The sequence below is a fragment of the Clinocottus analis genome, unplaced genomic scaffold, assembly GCF_023055335.1.
Source record: "Clinocottus analis isolate CAN_PGR_092001 unplaced genomic scaffold, fCliAna1.0.p SCAF_22, whole genome shotgun sequence".
Classification (NCBI taxonomy): Eukaryota; Metazoa; Chordata; class Actinopteri; order Perciformes; family Cottidae; genus Clinocottus; species Clinocottus analis.
The window spans coordinates 6,784,233-6,803,496 of NW_027175954.1; the positions used below are offsets into that span (position 1 = coordinate 6,784,233).

The following is a 19,264-nucleotide window of genomic DNA, read 5'->3' on the forward strand; positions in this document are numbered from 1 at the left end:
GCGGACGCGTCTGCTGCAACGTGCCCACAACAGCTTTCTTCTATGTTTCGACATGCCTCAGGTTGGGAGGGGGGTGTATACTGCCAAGACTGCCAAGATGTTGTTGTGTGGCAGCGGCAGTCACAAGGATTGGGACTGCTGCCCGCCGCACATTATATACGAGACACGCGAGAAGCACGTGTAGTGGGTGGTCCTCGGCACACCGCTTTCACGTGGCTCTAGCGAGCGTCGAGCTCACCCGTCGGTCCAGTGTGGCAGCAGGAGACAACATCAGCATGGCTATGAAGATGGAGCCCTCAGAGTAAGTGCCAATCCTTTTTCCCCCCTTTCTTTTTCGTCAGTAAGTTTTCAGTGATAGTTTGGTGCTGACAACAGATGAGTAAATATACGACCACCTGTGTTAGAAAACAAAGAGACACCATCAGTGCATCTGGACTGTAGAGAGATGTGTGTGTGTGTGTGTGTGTGTGTGTGTGTGTGTGTGTGTGTGTGTGTGTGTGTGTGTGTGTGTGTGTGTGTGTGTGTGTGTGTGTGTGTGTTTTAATATGGATACTCAATTGTGCATTACGCATGAAGCTGGAAGGTTGTGTCACTAGTATTCATTCGGGGAATTTTGCTGCGATGTTCGCGTCTTTCGAAAAGTTCCCTGTTTCAATAACGTGCGACATCCTTTCCAGTTATACGACGTGTCAATAAATAAGCATTACTATCTTTACATCCTTCTTTATCAGTGACATTGCTGTGATTTACTGTCTGCGTATATTCTGCACCCATGTGGGGTTTGTTCAGTCGGTGGAACCACCAATCACAGCAGCGCTTTATTGAATCATACACTACATGTGGCCAGTGTCGCATGTGAGACTGCTCCACGGTCTCTTTAAGCCATTTCATCTGTTGTCCTCGCTGGTCATGCCGAGAGAGGCGGGTCGAGGCTGTTTAGCAGTCACTTTAGTGTCTGTTTCATCCACATGTGCCTTTTGATCTGATTGGCTCTCCACCCTTAGCAAGGATGTGGGTGTGCTTTCTTATTGGTTAGTCTATGGGGAGAAGTGAGGATGGAGCATTGTTGCCAAATTGAAACTCATCTTGTGGTGGCTTTTCACATGTGGGGAGGAGGTCAATTGATTGCATCAAAACTGACCTAGAGGCTGTCCAGGCTGCTGCGTGGTGCTGATAGAGTGGCAACAAAGGGGAAATGATCAGCAGATGGCTCCAAAGTGGGATGAAAACAAACACATTAAGCAGGTGCTGCGGCCTGGCACATGATCTTTTATTTTAAAAGTTGTGCCAGACAATCGCCACACGGGTTTCAGTTTTCAGTTGATCTTTGTGTGTCAGCAGTGAAACCCACTGAGATCAAGATTAGCCAGAAAAGGAGCATCATACACCAAAACAGTAGTATAGTGATGCTGTTCATACACAAACTGCAACTTGTAAATGAATTCCAATGCTTGTGTGACTTTACTTCAACATTTCAAATATCACTCGGTTTACAGTGTAGGATCTCAGTCATTATCAGTCAAGGTGGGGTTGTAACATGAGCCTTTCTTATCTAGTGTGATCCGCCTCATCATGCAGTACCTCAAGGAGAACAACCTCTACAGAACGCTGACCACATTACAGGAGGAAACAACCGTCTCGCTCAACACAGTGGAAAGCATCGACAGCTTTATCGCAGATATAGAGAGCGGCCACTGGGACTCCGTCCTGCTGGCTATCGAGTCCCTCAAGTTGCCCGACAACACGCTTATTGACCTTTACGAGCAGGTGAGGTTTCACATTGATGAGATCATACTTTTCCCTGCTCGGTCGAGCAGAATCTGATGCACACAATCTCTGTGTCAGGTTGTAATGGAGCTCATTGAAATGAGAGAGGTGGGAGCCGCTCGCTCACTCCTCAGGCAAACTGACCCGATGATCATGCTGAAGCAGACGCAGCCAGAGAGGTACATCCATTTGGATAACCTGCTAACATGCTCCTACTTTGACCCTTGTGAGGTAAGACGATAAAGTGTTCTTCTTTTGAAGAGCTGAATCGCCAAGTTCTTCATTAAATAACTTCCTCTCTGTTTCACTGAAGGCATACCTGAAAGGTAGCAGCAAGGAGAAGCGGCGCAGGGCGATAGCCGAGGCGTTGGCGAGAGAGGTCAGCGTGGTGCCACCTTCCCGCCTCATGGGGCTGCTGGAACAAGTCGGTGTGAGTATATGGATCAATAGAACTCTACGTACTCACTTTCTAATTATATATCAAGGGAAGCTTATAATCAATATCCATAGCACTCATTGATTGTGAAGCAAAGATCCCAAACTGTCTTCTCGAGTTCTCCCTTCACTGTGTGGCCCCACCTTGATTAGAGGGTCTTAAAGACCCGGAAACATATTTTGTCAATCAGAGATGCAACATCTTTTCTGCAGCTCAGGGTCCACTATGCATTCACCAGCATTGTAACAGTAATATTTCAACAACCAAATTGTGACAAACTTTGCAGTGATTCCAAGAATGTCCTTAAGAAATACATGCCACTGACGTTTAACACAGGAGAGTGTAGGTTCCCATGTTGTTTATGCAGGGGCCAGTAGAATATTTGACAGCTTTGAGATCCGATAATGCAAAAAGTATCTATAATTTCTAGTGTTTTGGCTATATACAATATATTATTGTATTACATTTCATAGCTGCCGTTTGAAATGCAACCGGACAGCTTCCAATTAATTTTTTTAACAACATACCAAGAAGTGAGTAAAGTATATTTTAGAATGATTTTTGACTTTATCTCTTTATTTTGGAATCTGGGATCATTCACTATTTGCTTTTACATTTTTCAAGCTGCACACAGCTACATTTTCTTCGTCATGCATTGGATTGTGGGACTCATTAAATAAACAATCAAATTTAATATTCAAATCGGCATTTCTGAATGTTTTTTCATTTTGCTGAGATCTTTACGTTGACAGATACAAAAGCCCATACATACTCATAGTGTTTTCCATTTAACTGATCCACAGTCTATGAGAATACAACCGTATCCTGATCATCTCTCCCCTGACGCGACCATCGACACATCTGGCAACGGGCAAAGACAAATAGAAAAGGAAAGCTTTCCAACGCAGCTGTACCGCCACATCAAGGTAGACCACCTGTTCATTCTATTCTACATTTACTACACTGCACGCTATACTCTTTGTTACGATATATATATATATATATATATATATATATATATATATATATATATATATATATATATATACATGTGTGTGTGTGTGTACGCACGCACGCACACACAAGCACACACACACACTAATTGCTTTACACACCTGAGGGCACTCGTCTCCGTCCCATTATCTCCATCCAGATGGAGCTTAATTTGCTCAACCTTGCCTTCGCGTCCTTGTGTTGGAGCGGTCAGCTTGCACAACTTCAGACGGCAGCACGGAGTAAAGCTTCACGCCTCCCTGAACCTGCCGGAAATTAGTTTGTGTTTCGTATCTCAGAGCGTCTGGATCACAGCCAGCAAACCAAAAAGGTGACCTTGTTATCTGTGTGTCGTTTCATCCTGCAGTTTGGGCGGCGGTCACATGTGGAGTGCGCTCGCTTCTCTTCTGATGGCAAATACTTAATCACTGGATCGGTGGACGGGTTCATTGAAGTCTGGAACTTTAATACTGGAAAAATTAGTAAGGTAAGCCATATCATAACACTTAATATATAATATATTTTGGTCATTATATTTTGTTACTTTTTTAAAGATAGTTTTGGAAACTAATGTGGAATGCGTTTGCTCAATATTGCCCTTTTGGCCAACAATATATTAAACTCTTACCTGCTTAAACAAACAAATACATAAATACCAATGATATGACAACATATGATAGAAATTTCCTGTTTTGCCATTTGTTTAGTTCATGTCTTCATTTTATTCAGTTTTATTGTTGTGTGTTTGCATGAATGAATTAGGATGTAAAGTACCAGGCCCAAGACAGCTTCATGATGATGGATGATGCTGTGATGTGTATGTGCTTCAGTCAGGATACAGATCTACTGGCAACTGGAGCTCAGAATGGCAAAATAAAGGTTTGGATCTCATAATACCGTCTAAAAATAACATCAGTTGATATTATTCTGCAAATTCGTCAATGTAAGCCACCGGTTAATGTGTCCTCATTGATAAATTCTTCTGTCAACTTATACAAATGGAATGCCACAGCAATGTCAAAATGTTTCAAATTGATGCTTTATTTAAGGGTAAATGTGTGTGCGTGTTGCCGGCGTAGGTGTGGAAGATTCAGAGCGGCTTGTGCCTGCGCAGGTTTGAGCACGCCCACAACAAAGGTGTGACCTGTCTGAGCTTCTCCAAGGACAACAACCAAATCCTCAGTGCCTCATTTAACCAGACCATCAGGTGGGATGTAACACACTTCCTGCACACTGCTATGACTGATAGTCATAGAAACATTACTACTCGAAACATTACTCATATAAGCTGAACTTAACTTGTAGACTTACTGTAAACACATTGTAGACACACACACACACACACACACACACACACACACACACACACACACACACACACACACCAATGGGCTTTCAGATTCTGCTATTTATTATGCACCTGTTAATATTATTTTAACCTATTTCTTTGTTGTCCAGCAGTTGATGCCTGATATCGCATGTTGCACACTTGGAAATATGTTCACTTCCTCGCTCTCGCGCACACACATGCACACACTGAACCCCCTTCATATAGTTGAGAAGTTGAATATCTATTCCTGCCTTTTGGGGGTGTGTGGGCTGCGTCTTTCTGCTGTGTCGGAAGCACATGCGCTGTGTGGGTGTAGCAGAGAGAGACCATGTGCTCAGGCACAGAGCTGCAACGTGTTCCTTCTGCCGCAAGTTCCACGAGATAGGACTCTGAATTGTTTACATATGCAAAATCCTCCTTCCAGAGATGCAATGAATTAGTGAGCATTAGGCGTTTTGTCATGGTTTAGCTAGTCTGCACCCAGTCACTCCACACAGGAGCTAAAAATAACACATTGGCCGCTCAGCAACATGTTTTGTCTGCTTCCAAGAAAACCCACTCTTTAGTTGAACAAACATGGATTCAATAATTAGTCAGAGCTGCTAATTTATTTGATTTATTTATTGTTATCAGTTTTTTAACATGTCAATATTATTTGCAGAATTCATGAACTGAGATCAGGCAAGACACTGAAGGAGTTGAACAGCCATTCGTCGTTCGTAAATGATGCATTTTTCACTCAAGATGGATTCCACATCATCAGTGCCTCATCTGATGGCACAGTTAAGGTACAATGAGCAACTTCTGTTCATGTCTGTGTGCTGCGTCGGTATTATTATGTAGCTGGGAGAGTGTCACTCAGTGGATTTATTTCACATTTTTTGTGCATATTTTAGATTTGGAATACAACATCCTGCCAGTGCATCCACACTTTCAAATCTCTGTCCCGGGCCTCAGACGACCCTGTCAACAATGTAATTCCTCTTCCCCAAAATCCAGAGCACTTTGTGATTTGTAATCACTCCAACACGGTGGTCATCATGGGCATGAATGGACAGGTGAGAGCTCCCTGACTTATAATGTACACACGATTGTAAGTTTTCATACTTTGGTTATGCTAATACTCACACGGTGAATGTCTTCTCCTCTTTCTCTTCAGACGGTGAAGACCTTTAGCTCAGACAGAAAGGAAAAGGCCAATTTTGTGTGTTGCACCCTGTCACCCCGCGGGGAGTGGATTTACTGTGTGGGAGAGGACTTAGTGCTGTACTGCTTCAACTATACGACGGGGATACTGCAGAAAACGCTGACCGTAAGTGGGCTCATTATCAACGTCTGTGAGAGGCGTCTGTTCGTCCATTCTGGGCTGCTAATGTTTTACACCTAGTTGTTTTCCGTCTCACTTCATACTCTGACTGTGTCACTGCGGCTGTGTCCTAAACAAGATAACAGTGAGGCTTATGGGAAACCGAGAAAGTTTGGTGAGCCATGTTCGTCTGCGCCCACAGGTTCACGAGAAAGATGTAATTGGAATCGCTCACCACCCACATGAGAATCTGATCGCCACGTACAGTGAGGACGGCCTCCTGAGGCTATGGAAACCTTAACCTGTCTCCTACATCATCATATTATGGAAGATCCAAAGGGCCTTACACATGCTTGTGAAGCAATTTATTCACTAAAAGACGACAAGACGGCAATGGATACGTTAATCATCCATCAGTAATTGATCAGCACAACGTCCATTAAGTAGCTGGTCTGTAGCTTTAGGCCATATCACATGATCTTCATGCGCTGATAGATTTGTTCAGTTGTCATGGAATTGCAGATGTTAAAATCTACAGCAATTTAATTTCTGCTGTCAATGTGGCCACAAAAGCCGATGTTCCAAATTTACTTTCAACTTCGGAAACATCAGTTTCGAAAATCCCGTGGCAAATGGGCAAACTCCATCTGGTGATGTACATATATAATGTTTTATGGATGAAAGAAGCACAACGGCTGCTAAGTGAACCTTATGGTGAAGTTGTTTCCTGAACTACTGTTTCCAAAGGTTGAGAACAAACTGGGAACCTCAGATATTAATTGGTATTTTTTTTGATAAATGGTGATAATTTCTGCAAAACATTTTAAAATGTCAAGACGTTTAGGTGCTAGGGAGTGAAAGTGTTTCATTTGACAGTAAGAACAATCTAGATATAATCTAGTCTTTTGAGCAGATTGTTAAACTAATTTAGAAACTAACTGGGACTTAATTAATATATTTTTACTACATGGAATTTGTCAGTTATTTATACATCATTTGGTTTATTGACTGAGTGATACATTTGTAAGGTATTTGCTTTATAGCACTGGCTAGGTCCTGCATACACACTCACATACACTCTTCTTCATGGAGCCAACTTGGAACAGTGCCCCCAAATCCCTATTTTCATCTCGTCTGTCTTTATTAGACATGGAAATGCATGATGGTTAACTGTTGAGCAAATATTTTTAATAGAAAATGCCTCTTGTTTGGGCATAAACAAACAATATCAGGTATATCGTTTGTCGCCTTTGGTTTATAAAAACACTTTTGTAACTTTAATTCAGATGAAATTATTTGTTTTGTCCTCTGTGTTTCCTGCATGCTACCTCAGTTCACTGTATAAATGTGACTCTACAATAACTGTAGTACTCCTTAATATGCATGATGACTAATGATAAACCTCAATGGAGCTCCAGTGACACTTGTTTGTATCCTCTGTGTATATAATAAATGTATTCTGTAGTCAGTTTGTTGTACTGACTGTTTATGTGCATCAGTATGCCTTCAAGAAACAGAAAGACTGCCTCCACCAGTATTTATTTGTACTACAGTATCCAGCACTTTCTATCATTTGTCTGTAATATCAATCATTGTTGCAAAAATATTTGTTTTCATTACACTCTATTGTATATTCATTGGTGTATATAAACTGCCAGTCATGTTAAAATGTTTGTGTGCCATTTAAGAAAATGACCCTCACTGAAGTACCAGGTCCGTTTTTTTTTTTGTGATACAAGACCAAGAAATTAAGTAATTATTCACACTTTAAAACCAGAACCAGTAATACATTTGTCCGTTTTGCTTAAAACAAAAGAAAAAAAAATGAAATTGCTGACATGATTGAACAATGAAATAATTATCAAAATAGTTATTGTAGTTTTGGGACAATGTTTGAGAATTGTAGAATTATTTCTTAATTTTAAAGACAATAGTAACATAATTGAAAATAAAATGCAGTTCAGCTATGAAACGCAGACTATTAAGAAAAAGTTGTGGCAGGTGTTTTCAATTCTCCTGGCTGATTAGACCTCTACTCAGGTGGGCGGCCAGAGGGTTAATGTGAATGACAAATCTTCATCGACCAATAAGAATGATTAAGACGTAATTTCTCTCACTTTATTTGGTTGTACAAAGCTACCAGGAGACCCAGGACAACGTCAATCAGTCTGTCCACGCCCACACGGCCCAGAGAAGAGGTCTCAGTCAGATTACTTGAAAGCACCTGTGTGTAAATCATCACCAGGAGCAGGTAAAACAGAAAACTTCAAACTGTAATTTAAAAAAAAACTTTTTTCAATATTATCTTTATTACTCTTAAAATGTCAGTGGATGTCCTGGTGACCAAAGTAAATATCACTCACAGAAAGTAATACCACAATTTAGAGAGACCATCAAACTGCATTTAATTAGAAAACATGAGCAAAAACAAGTAGATTGTTGGTCCTAACACACATACCTCAGTCATATTACGAACTTGAAAACATTTATTTGAGTTAAACTTTGAGTCAAATTCCTTGGACATGAGTACTCACTAATTTGCATTTGCTTCAACGATTAAAGGAATCTGAGCATAGTTATGTTTTACAATATCCAAGGCAAAGTCGTCACTGAAAAAAAAACAAACTGCAATATAGCTTCAAGTTAAGTTATAAGGCTTTCAAACAAGCAGACACTTCAATGAGGTACCAGGTGTGCCGATTTAAGTCCCTCCATAACTTCCCGGTTTATTTGGCATTTAAGATTAAAAGACCGCCTATCCATCAACAAGTTTCTTTGCTTTTAAAATGTGTAATTTCCAATGATCTTGGAAATTGCATAATCTCAAGAACATTCAATCTTTAAAAACAACCTAAACAATCACTCTTTTTCTTTGTGGGTGCAACTTGGCACTGGACACTTCAAAGAGTGGGAAAACATTTGCCATGAAGACATTATGGGCCGGTTATTCGAAGCGGGTTTAACAAGTTATCTGAGATTTAAAAGCCCCAAACCACAGAAAATCTTGAACATAGAAATATTTTAAAATACCCATTCTGAATAAAATACCCATTCTGAATTTGACTTATTCAGTTAACCTGCTTCTTGGAAACACTCCTGATCTGTGATTTCAAAATAAAGTGACTTCTTAATCTTTGACCTACCCTGCCATTAATATGCAGTCATATTTGGCTCATATCTAACAGTGTTGTTTACACACATAAGCTGTAGTACTTTACACGATAGGTTTCCAAAAAAAAAAAAAATGGCATCGCCAGATAACTGATTGCAGCTTAAAAATATTAAACCCAACTTAAATTAGTTTGAAAAATCTACATTAGTGACTTAAACCTAACTGCCATGCCTGAATCATGATCACCTTGACTACTAACTCTCTTCTTGCCACATTTTCAAGATTGTTAGGAAATGTTTAGAAAATAGCCCTTGAAAGGGTAAAACAGCATAAACGTTCAACTGTAGTCTCAATGCACAACTACCCCCCTGCCCCCATCTGAGGATTGGCTTTATACACACACACACACACACACACACAACGGATTGAACAAGTTATCAACAAGTGGTTTACAACAACTGATTTAGTAACACTATAAAAAAAAAGGTTATTTTCATCTTAATAATGGCATCCGTTTTAGTGTAAATGCATAAAAAGCAGGCAGTCTTTGTTCAGACAAAAGTTTTTCTGAAGCCACCGATACCCCTCGTCTCTCACAGTGTGATTTGAGAAAAAAAATAAAAAAGTTAAAATAAGGTCCAAGAGATGACGAGAAGTCCCATTCACCCAGAAGTTTAATCCTGGAACTGTAATACTCGACTCCATCCAATCAGTATCATAATGATACATTAAGGAGGGGCGGGAACTGATTGAGATTGAAAGAAAACATTGAAAAACACCAGTTAAATAAAAAGTGCACTAAATTCCAAAAAGGTGCTTTACTTTAGAGATGAGGGGAGGGCTTCTGGAATCAGAACAGGCCGGTTGTCATTTAAGACGTCTGGCATTGAACACCACCTGGGCTGGCATAGTCGTCTTCCTCCAAGTAGTAGTGCTGGTGGTTGTGTCTTTTCCTGTTGTCGAGGTCACAGTCCTCCAGGTCGGCGTAGATGTAGAGGTCATCGTCCATACTTTCCGGCTGATCTGGATCCAGCTTTTCTGGGAGGAAGCGCTCCAGCATCTTCAGCTTGTCCTCGGAAAGAAAGTTGGCTTGTGGGAACACGACCTAAAGAAGGAGCAATTATATTTTATAAATCATGTTTAAATATTTGAGTTAGTTGGTATTTTAAAAATGGAAACAAGAAAAAGTATAACAAAGATAAATGTGAACAGCGAGACAAACTTATTAGGGGACGATCACACCAGACGCGACTTTCAAAAATGTGTCACTGACAAAACCATTGTTTTCCTACTGTACGGCGCCTTTCATGCACACTTTTTAAGTGCAGCGTGTCGCGTTTTTCCTGCTCCTCATCCCACAACACAGTAGGGCAAGAACGCAACGTCTGCTTGAATCCATTTTGTAAATTTAAGTTGTATCACCTGGTTGCGCATGCAGGCCCGCTCCACAGGCACACCGGGCTGATTTGAAGCAGCCCTAACTGTGTATGTGTTTGCGTGTTGAACATGCCAACCGATTTTTAAATATTTTTTTTTTTTATGGAAAAACTTACCGAAAAGTGAATAATAAGCCGTCCCTTCTCAAACGGTCTGCGATACATGGGCATCCCTTCATTCAAGACGCACTTTGTGTCGCCAGGCTTGATCAATTCCCCTGTGATTAAATGAAATTGGACCACATTAGTCATGAAAAAAATTAAACATTAAAACTATATTTTACGTTCTCGTCATCTTTAACGCTCTTGCAATACGTGATGATTGCTTCACCCTCAATTTAACATTCAGAAAAAGGCAGCTGTGCATTTGGTTATAGTAATAGTTTGGTTTACCTGGATGTGAGATGATGAGGAGTGTTCTGTTGTCCAGGGTCTGAACAGGTTTCTTGAAACCACATAAAGCCTCAACCAGCTGCAACTCGATTGACATGACCAGGTCCTCTCCTTTCCTAATGACAGCAAGTTGAGGAAGAAACTGATTTTAGTGGGCAGACTGGATTTAAAAAAACAAAGTGTGCTGGGTAGCATGCCAACTAGTAATATGTATAGATTACATTTTTTTGTGTTCATTTAGTATAAATTGAATCATGTTCAACTTCAAGTCAAAGGGGATGTTTGTAAAATCTGGTTAACATAATTATATAAATACTGCATATACCATCTATAAAATATCAATATCATCATTAAATCTGTCAAGGTAGGTTATGTCAGGATCAAAAGGAACAAAAGACATTTGCTTGTTGTATATAAGTACGAGGAGCAAAGTATGTAACCGGCGTCAAATTCTATGTATATGCAATTTTACATGGCCATTAAAGAGGATTCTGATTAATAACATATAGTACCTGGTAAATTGGGAATGTTCTCGTTGGTCTAAGACAATGATGATGTCGCCTGGCTCAATTCCTGGCTCCTGGTCTCCCTCTCCATGGAAAACAATCTTCTGGCCATCTCTCATTCCTGTGACAGCAGAGTGACGATGTGATGTGATGTTTGTTTTTCTATTACGTTTCCTTTAGACAATTCCAGATAGATGGACTCACCTTTGTCAATGTGGACCTCCAAAATCTTCTTCTGGCGCAGGATCTTTCGGCCTCCGCATGCTTTGCAGCGGTCCTTGTGGCTGATTCTCTGTCCTTGGCCCTGACAGCTGTGGCACACTGTCGACACTTGCTGCACCATACCTGGTACTAGTTGGTGCATGCGGACCTGCATCCCTGTGCCATGGCAAGACATGCACATCTGTGCAGCTCCTTTTCTACTCCCACGACCTGCCAAGAAAAATGTTCTGTCATCACACAGGAAAACAAAGATGCAGGCATTGTTTGAGGTTTGGTCCAGATTCAAGATATTTATGTTGTCATATGCACATATAGTTACTCCAATGAAAAAATGATTTTGCTACGTCCTCCTTACACATAGAATTACAATAAACTTAAATAGGTTAAAAAAAAACACATTTGAATTAGAATTAGGAATACAAAAAACATTGCTATGAATATAAGAAAATATGACAACAGTATTGCACAATCAGGTTCATTGTATATTATATACACTGCGGGACCTGGTGATCGAAGACTGCATAACATTAACAAGAATGATGCATTTTGCTATTGGATAAGGAGCCTTTTTAAGACCTGCTTGGATCTGCTTGGATCTGTGTGTGCTGAAAATCCTTCTGGGTTTAGTGACAGACAACAAGAGCACGTAAAAAGTAACTTGCGCAGAAATAGACGTACCTTCACATCTCTCACAAATTGTGTTCTTCTGGAGAGCAAGTTTTCTAGTAGAGCCATTATAAAGATCTTCCAGCGTCACTGTTATCTGATGAACAATGTTCTTCCCTGGGGAAGACAAATTAAAGACGTCAGCAATACTGTTTCTTGGAATGAAGTTGGCCACTGATAAAAATTCATCAATACACTACTTTCATCAGTTTACATAAACAATCATTGTTTTGCTACTAAACCTAAAATACAAAAAAGTAATAGTTCAAAATATACGACTGTACAACATTTTTTAACAATACAATACAGATTATATATTATATATTTAACAATATAGTGTGCAGTACAAGATCTGTGATGAAAGGTGATCCTGAGCGTCATCTGTGATCTTATTTCTACATTTGAGGCTTGCAACATTTTAAGCCAAACCCTATGGTCACAAATATAATAAGTTAAGACTTATTCTCTCAAATATTTGACAGCCTTAGGTTTTGGCTATAATAAAATGAAATGAGGAAGAGATTTTTAACAGCAAAGAGATATTTTAGTTTTGTTTGCTTTAAGCTAAAACATGCAGGGAAAAAAAACTGGTTAGGCAAAATTGGGCTTATGCAAATGATATACTTGTTAAGTCCTATACAAATATAGATGTTTGAAAGTTTAAATTTTATACTAATCTGCCAATATATTTTTTTTGAATTTGTATATATATATATATATATATATATATATATATATATATATATATATATATATATATATATATATATATATATATATATATATATATATTTGGATTAAGGTCCCCTTAATTATTATTTTTAACATTTGCAAACAGGAAACATACTGGGCAGTACATTTAACATATCACTTTGGTAAACGTACTTTCATTTCTTGTCATTTGATGGGTGACATTTACACCAATACTATTATTACCTATACTTAAGTACTTTGTCTTATGCCAAAGTAAATTCAATATTTTGTGGTTTGGACTATTGATCGGACAAGTCACAAATTAATCAATAATGAGAATAATCAGTAATTCAAGCTGACAACTATTTAATACTGCAACTTCCTCAACTTCAATAGAACTGCCCCTGGCTGAGAAGATGCATTGTATTGCTTTACATAATTCAATCAGACTTAAACACTTGTATAACAGAAATGCAGACACAATCTGAATATCTTTTTAGTTTAGTGATGATTTCTGGCATATTCCCGTACCTTTTCGCTCTCTGTGCATCCGGCTACCCCCACCGAAAAACAAGTCAAAGATGTCCATGGGTGATGCAAAGTTCCCTCCACCGCCACCACCACAGCCATTCCCGCCTTCCTTTATAGCCTTTTCACCTCCACGGTCATATACCTCTCTCTTCTTGGCATCTGACAAAACCTCATATGCCTGCGAGATTTGCTTGAACTACAAAGAGAGGCAACAAAAATACATAAATACTTCATTAAAGAAGGTCAAAAAACATTTCTGTCAATACATAACTGCTTAAAAATGTATTCAACTCTTTGGCATCGTATGCAAAATAATAATTGAGGTCTTCAGATATTACTTTTGGATGGTTTTGGCATGCCACGACAACATTTTGATAAACCTATTAAACAGAGATTTTACTTTGACAACATTTCAGTTTTTTGTATCTAAAATCCCGGTAGAATCTACATTTTATTCTAAGATTAAGACTTATAATGGATACTTCCATTGCAAAATTCCAATGTAAGGAAATTTACCTGCATACAAATTAAAAACAGCTGCAAATGTTTCTTACTGCAGAAAAAGGTACTTACTTTCTCTCCTTCTGTGGGATTTTTGTCAGGGTGATATTTCAAAGCTAGTTTGCGATAGGCCCGCTTCAGTTCGTCAGGAGTAGAATTAGGTTTCACACCTAATGTATCATAGAAGCCCGTTTCCTTGACCATGTTTGTCTTTGACAGATTACCTTGAAAATGAAAAGAAAGGTGAAAGGTAAATCTTCCGTTTCAGTTGAGCTCCTTAACGCTTCCAACACCTACCAAAAGCACCTACCAATATTTAGTATCTGAACTAAAAGCGAAAAACTTGGTGAGAAAGTAAAGCTCTGAATTATGTCATTGTGACCAGAGGAAAGAGAGTTCTTTAATACGTGCAAAAATAAAGCATATCATCACACTACAATGTCTGTGAGAGAAGTCTTTATGTTGTTGGTGGAGGAAATGTTAGGCATGGGGCCTTGTGGTCATCTTTAAAAAAAGCTAGATTTGGATATGCTTATTGATGTTACTGACAAAATGTCTTTATATTTCGTCTTGTTTAAGTAAATTTTGGTGGACAAAAACATTTGAAATATCTGAAACATAACACAATCAAATATAACACAATCATTAAATATGGCGTCAAAAATTAACATTCAGTTGAACCACCATCTCTCACATTACCCTCTACAGGTGTAATTAATAAACTGGCAACTTGGTGTTCATCAACAATTAAGGATATACTTGTATTTATATTGCACTAAATTTCAAAGTCTTACCTTTCAGGGTTTACAGTATCGTACATGACACCACGTGAATGTTTCTCAGCTGTGTGTTAAGATTTTATAGAGCTAGGTGTTATTCATTAGCATCCATATAGCCATAACTCAGGCTGTGATATGGGTCACATGTTATGTGCAGATTAACACTCCTATACAGATACACCCATATGCAACTAATGCAGTGGAAAGTAAGAGCCATGCGATAAATCCAACGTTCATGCCAGTTCTAAAGTAGATATTATTTGGTTTTTTTAAAATCTGTTTTAATATAGCTTGATTTAACTTAAATGTATATAACCGGGGTGTACAAAGTAGTTTATCAGTAACACAAAACAGCAACAAAACCTGTGTCTATAACGATTAGTACGTCGACGCAATTAAATACCATGCGAATACCTTACTTTGTGAGAAATAGTGAACGATACTATCAACGTGGTAGTCGGTTCTCCTTCCATCTTGAAAATGAGACGTTAGTCAACTTTTAATGTTGATTAACAGTAACATTGTGTGATGTGGACAATGATTGATTGTAATTAAATAGCTGATATTTATCTTGCTTTATATTGGACCATTTGCCCGACATGCAATTAAGCCATTACACGGTAGACCGTGAAAAAGAAACTCAAAAAGACGATGAAATAAAAAAGTACTTTTTACGCGTCATGCTTGTTTTCATTAACGTTACTTGCGTTAGCTAGCTAAACGTTTCCTCACATCAGGGAGGCAAGAGCAATCAACCACAATTCCCACACCTTTACGTCACTTGATCACCACAGGTTGATTTATCTGCTAACGAGTATTATTTAATCGATACTGATTTATTAGCAAAACCCTGTATGATGAAGGCGAGCAGGTTTCATACCTTTTAGGCCCTTCTGACTTCACCTAGCGCAAGGTAGCTAAGCTAACGCTAACGTGCTAACTCTATACCGTTTTTCTAACTATTATAAAAAAAATTGAATGCGACACTGGTTTACATAAGACATGTAGTCACAGTTGATATTTTCCAACCTTATATGAAACAGTAGTTTGAATCCTCACGACCTCAGATCACAGAGACTCTTCCAGAAGCTTCTCTTCTAACCCGCCTCTACAAAATCTAATGCTGACGTCAGTTTCCTGCGACAAGGCGACTCACCAAAACAAAGCGTGGGATTGCAACAGTTTTGCAACGCTGTAAAACAAATACAATAGCAAGCTACATATGATGATACAATGCCGATTTGCTGGCTTATTAGTGAGGAGAATAATCATAAACCCATTCGACTGCCACACCAACAGACTGTTGTCCTGGGTCGAGGTCCAGAGACGACTATTAAAGACAAAAAATGCTCTCGGCAGCAAGGTAATATAACGACACATTTATGTTTGATTCACTGGCTGCGTTAGTATATAACGCTTGCTGTCAACCTCAAAGAAGGGAAAACAATTTAAAATGGTTAACTAACATTACTTAAATGGCACCCAGTTAAGCATTACGAAACCAACTGTAATCCTTAAAGTATCTTATGGAAATTATCCTACTACTGGAAATATTTAAATACGTATGCCATTTTGTGTTATAGGGAATAAAACAAGTTTTAACTTTATCTTTCAACTTTAATTGACGCAATGGTTGTCCCTTCTCAACCAGTTGAATTGAAAGCAGAGTGCAACAAAGGTTATGTCAAAGTTAAACAGGTAAGGCACATTGCTTTTATAAGAGGTAAACTCATGAGACATTAGAAATAACTTGTTATCTTGAGTTTTGTTAAATACTCGTAATCAACCACAATTTCTTTATAATTCTGTGTCTCATTTCCTGTCTTCATTTCAAAGCTGGGCGTGAACCCCACCTACGTAGATTCTGTGGTGGTGGCAAAGGACAATGAGGTAAAAATGAAAGCTGGACAGCGGCTTCATATTGTCAACCAGCTCTACCCATACACTGTACAGTTCAAGGAGGATCCCACCCATGGCGGCACCAAAAGACCACGAGAGTTGTCTTCAGAGGACAGAGAGAGCCGCGGAGAGGATTTGAGTGTAAAAGCAGCCAAACAGAAAGAAAAGGTCTCTGTGTCAGTCAGCCTTGGAGAAGCCACAAAAAACATTGTAAGAAAAGGAAGGAAGGAAGAAAGTGTGTGTGCACGTATTGAAAATATTGTTTTCAAGATGTTCACATGTTTTTTTATTGTATAGATTTTCTAGAAAGCCAGTATGTTATATTTAATATATTACCTTACATTTGTTGTAGGAAAGTTTAGGACATTGGAGCCAAGGTCTGAAGACATCAATGCAAGACCCAAAGATGCAGGTAGCTTTTTACAGTAGATGTATTTGTTACTGCTTCACCTATGTTTAAATGTGATTGATCGTGTTTAAAAAAAAAAAAAAACATTATTTCCGTTCCTCTAGGTATACAAGGATGACAAGGTAGTTGTTATCAAAGATAAATACCCGAAAGCTCGCTACCACTGGCTGGTCCTCCCGTGGCAGACCATTTCCAGCCTGAAGGCCTTAAGTGAGGAGCACTGCCACCTGGTGAAACACATGCAGCAAGTTGCTGACCAGATGGTTCGGCAGTGCCCAGACGCTGGCTTGCTACGTTTCCGTACAGGGTACCATGCCATCCCCAGTATGAGGTAAGTAATCACTGTTTGAATGGCTATTACAGTAAAAGATCGTATTTGTGTTTCAGCATTTAATGCAAATACTGTATATTTTATGTGACTGACAGTTATTTTTATAAAGCATACTATAGGTTTTTAAATTAATTAACAAATTCCCCTTCATAAAGACAACAACTGATTTAAGTTAAAGTTGGTACAGTAAAGTGTTTATGTTTGTAACAAAACATCAAATGTCTTTTTGTTTCTCTCTGCAGTTTATTGAATCTCAAACATTCATCATTTTCGTCTTTTTCCTTATTAGTATAAATTTATGTCTTTACCTTTTTACGCAGTTCCTGTTCTTTTTAATTTTTTTAAATAAATGTTTTATTCACTCGTTTGTGTATAAAATGTGTTTTTACCAATAAAATTGCCTCACTCTTATTGACAAAGTAGCCTACAGGCAAAGCATTAGAGGCAATTTGAAAAGTCTTTACTTATTTCTATTCAGAGCGCAACTCTTCATCTGTTTTTGTGTGTGTGTTAAGACTTTGATCTTTACACTTTACTGCCTCTTAGTGGAAAGAGTTATAAGTTTAACAGTGAAAAAGAAATTCCATTAATACTTTTCTCCCTTAATTTGTAAATGTATATATTGCAGCCTGAAAGTGAATACCACAAAGCGCTCACAGTATGTTGTGGAACATTGTAAGCTTGATTTGGATCATTCAGATATCAGAGGTTTTTCATTGATGGTGCGCATAATTTTTTTTAATTCATTTTTTTTGGGATGAAGAATAGGAGCATCAGTGCGTAATTAATTTAGACCCGTCAAAATATAACCCATTTTATCTAAATTCTCTTTTCCAGTCATGTACACCTCCATGTGATCAGCCAAGACTTTGATTCTCCTTGTTTAAAGAACAAAAAGCACTGGAACTCATTTACAACTGACTATTTCATGGAGTCTCATGGTGAGAGCAAATACAAAAAAAAGTTATTCTGATGCTGGTGTTTACTGAGCTAATATGTGTTATAATTATTTTTAACCTTTTTTTTTTTGTTATCTGCAGATGTCATTCAGATGCTTGAAAAAAATGGAAGAGTGAATGTGAAAGAAGGAACTAGCGAGTTGTTGAAACTGCCTCTCCGCTGTCACATGTGTCGCAAAGATATTCCCACTATACCAGCTCTGAAGGAGCACCTAAAGTCTCACTTTCCCAGCTAAGACAACAACTGACCTCAAAGGGAATACATGCCTCAGAAGTTTATGGGTTCAACAGAGGACTGAAGTGTGTTGAGCACTATTGTTGCCGGTCAATTCTGAAGAAATAAAACTAAGTTTAAGAAGAGGGTCCCTGTGAAGATGCAAGTCATTTATGTTGGATTTCATCGTTGTTTTTCTCCAAATTTCTGGATGGGGAAATATAATATTTTTGGAAATAATATTCCCACATTTCACATGTCTTAAATTGTTGTATTAAATGTTTTCTAAAAACTGATTACTGGAGTTTTTAATTTGAGTATGCCCTTCCTTAATGGTGCAACAATTGTGTTTCCTTAGTGTTTGAAGTTTTGAGATGCTCTACCTGTAGCAGGACTTCTGCGTTAATATAAACTGCTCCAAAAAATTAAAGGAACACTTTGAAAACATATCAGATCTCAATGTGGGAAAAAAAACATGTTGGATATCTATACTGATATGGATAGTCAAGCCCTATGTAGGCTGAAACCTTTATTTACATCAGAAGATTTGGCATCTTTTCGTTCCTAAGTCATTAACCTATCCATATCATTATAGATATCCAACATAATTTTATTTTCAGATTGAGGTCTGCTTGATGTTAAATTGAGCAAAAGTCTAACTATCATAATAAGTGAAATAAGGGTCTTTCTGAGTGTCAGCCATTATAGAGATAGGGCTACTTATCTTCTATATCCTGACGCTGCGTGAAGAATGAAATGACACGTTGTCATATAGGATTAT

At 38.4% G+C, this 19,264-nt stretch overlaps 3 protein-coding genes across 6 annotated transcripts; 2 read left to right on the top strand and 1 right to left on the bottom strand.

Moving 5' to 3' along the window:
• The first annotated feature begins 194 nt into the window (after positions 1 to 194).
• On the top strand, positions 195 to 7,484 carry LOC137792965 (WD40 repeat-containing protein SMU1-like). The gene is made up of 12 exons (XM_068588823.1): positions 195 to 301; positions 1,557 to 1,767; positions 1,846 to 1,998; positions 2,081 to 2,197; positions 3,007 to 3,129; positions 3,564 to 3,683; positions 3,959 to 4,075; positions 4,276 to 4,403; positions 5,188 to 5,314; positions 5,423 to 5,584; positions 5,686 to 5,838; positions 6,035 to 7,484. The coding sequence occupies exons 1-12, from the start codon at positions 276 to 278 to the stop codon at positions 6,131 to 6,133; spliced, it is 1,536 nt and encodes a 511-aa protein (XP_068444924.1). The 5' UTR covers positions 195 to 275; the 3' UTR covers positions 6,134 to 7,484.
• Positions 7,485 to 8,220: 736 nt separating this feature from the next.
• Positions 8,221 to 15,790, bottom strand: dnaja1 (DnaJ heat shock protein family (Hsp40) member A1). Its single transcript, XM_068588824.1, has 9 exons — positions 15,701 to 15,790; positions 13,965 to 14,116; positions 13,392 to 13,587; positions 12,180 to 12,284; positions 11,484 to 11,711; positions 11,286 to 11,400; positions 10,774 to 10,889; positions 10,498 to 10,598; positions 8,221 to 10,049 (listed from the first exon to the last, which is right to left on the bottom strand). Exons 2-9 carry the CDS (start codon positions 14,094 to 14,096, stop codon positions 9,816 to 9,818), a joined length of 1,227 nt encoding a protein of 408 aa, XP_068444925.1. The 5' UTR covers positions 14,097 to 14,116; positions 15,701 to 15,790; the 3' UTR covers positions 8,221 to 9,815.
• A 45-nt stretch (positions 15,791 to 15,835) lies between these two features.
• aptx (aprataxin) lies at positions 15,836 to 18,726 on the top strand. Of its 4 annotated transcripts, none has more exons than XM_068589084.1 (7): positions 15,836 to 16,034; positions 16,323 to 16,369; positions 16,508 to 16,780; positions 16,923 to 16,982; positions 17,084 to 17,310; positions 18,148 to 18,251; positions 18,351 to 18,726. In XM_068589084.1, exons 1-7 carry the CDS (start codon positions 15,905 to 15,907, stop codon positions 18,503 to 18,505), a joined length of 996 nt encoding a protein of 331 aa, XP_068445185.1. In that variant the 5' UTR covers positions 15,836 to 15,904; the 3' UTR covers positions 18,506 to 18,726. The 4 variants fall into 4 exon arrangements, with proteins under 4 accessions (XP_068445185.1, XP_068445186.1, XP_068445188.1 ...); XM_068589086.1 differs by having other exon boundaries at positions 15,976 to 16,034; positions 16,255 to 16,369; XM_068589085.1 differs by lacking the exon at positions 16,323 to 16,369.
• The last annotated feature ends 538 nt before the right edge of the window (positions 18,727 to 19,264 follow it).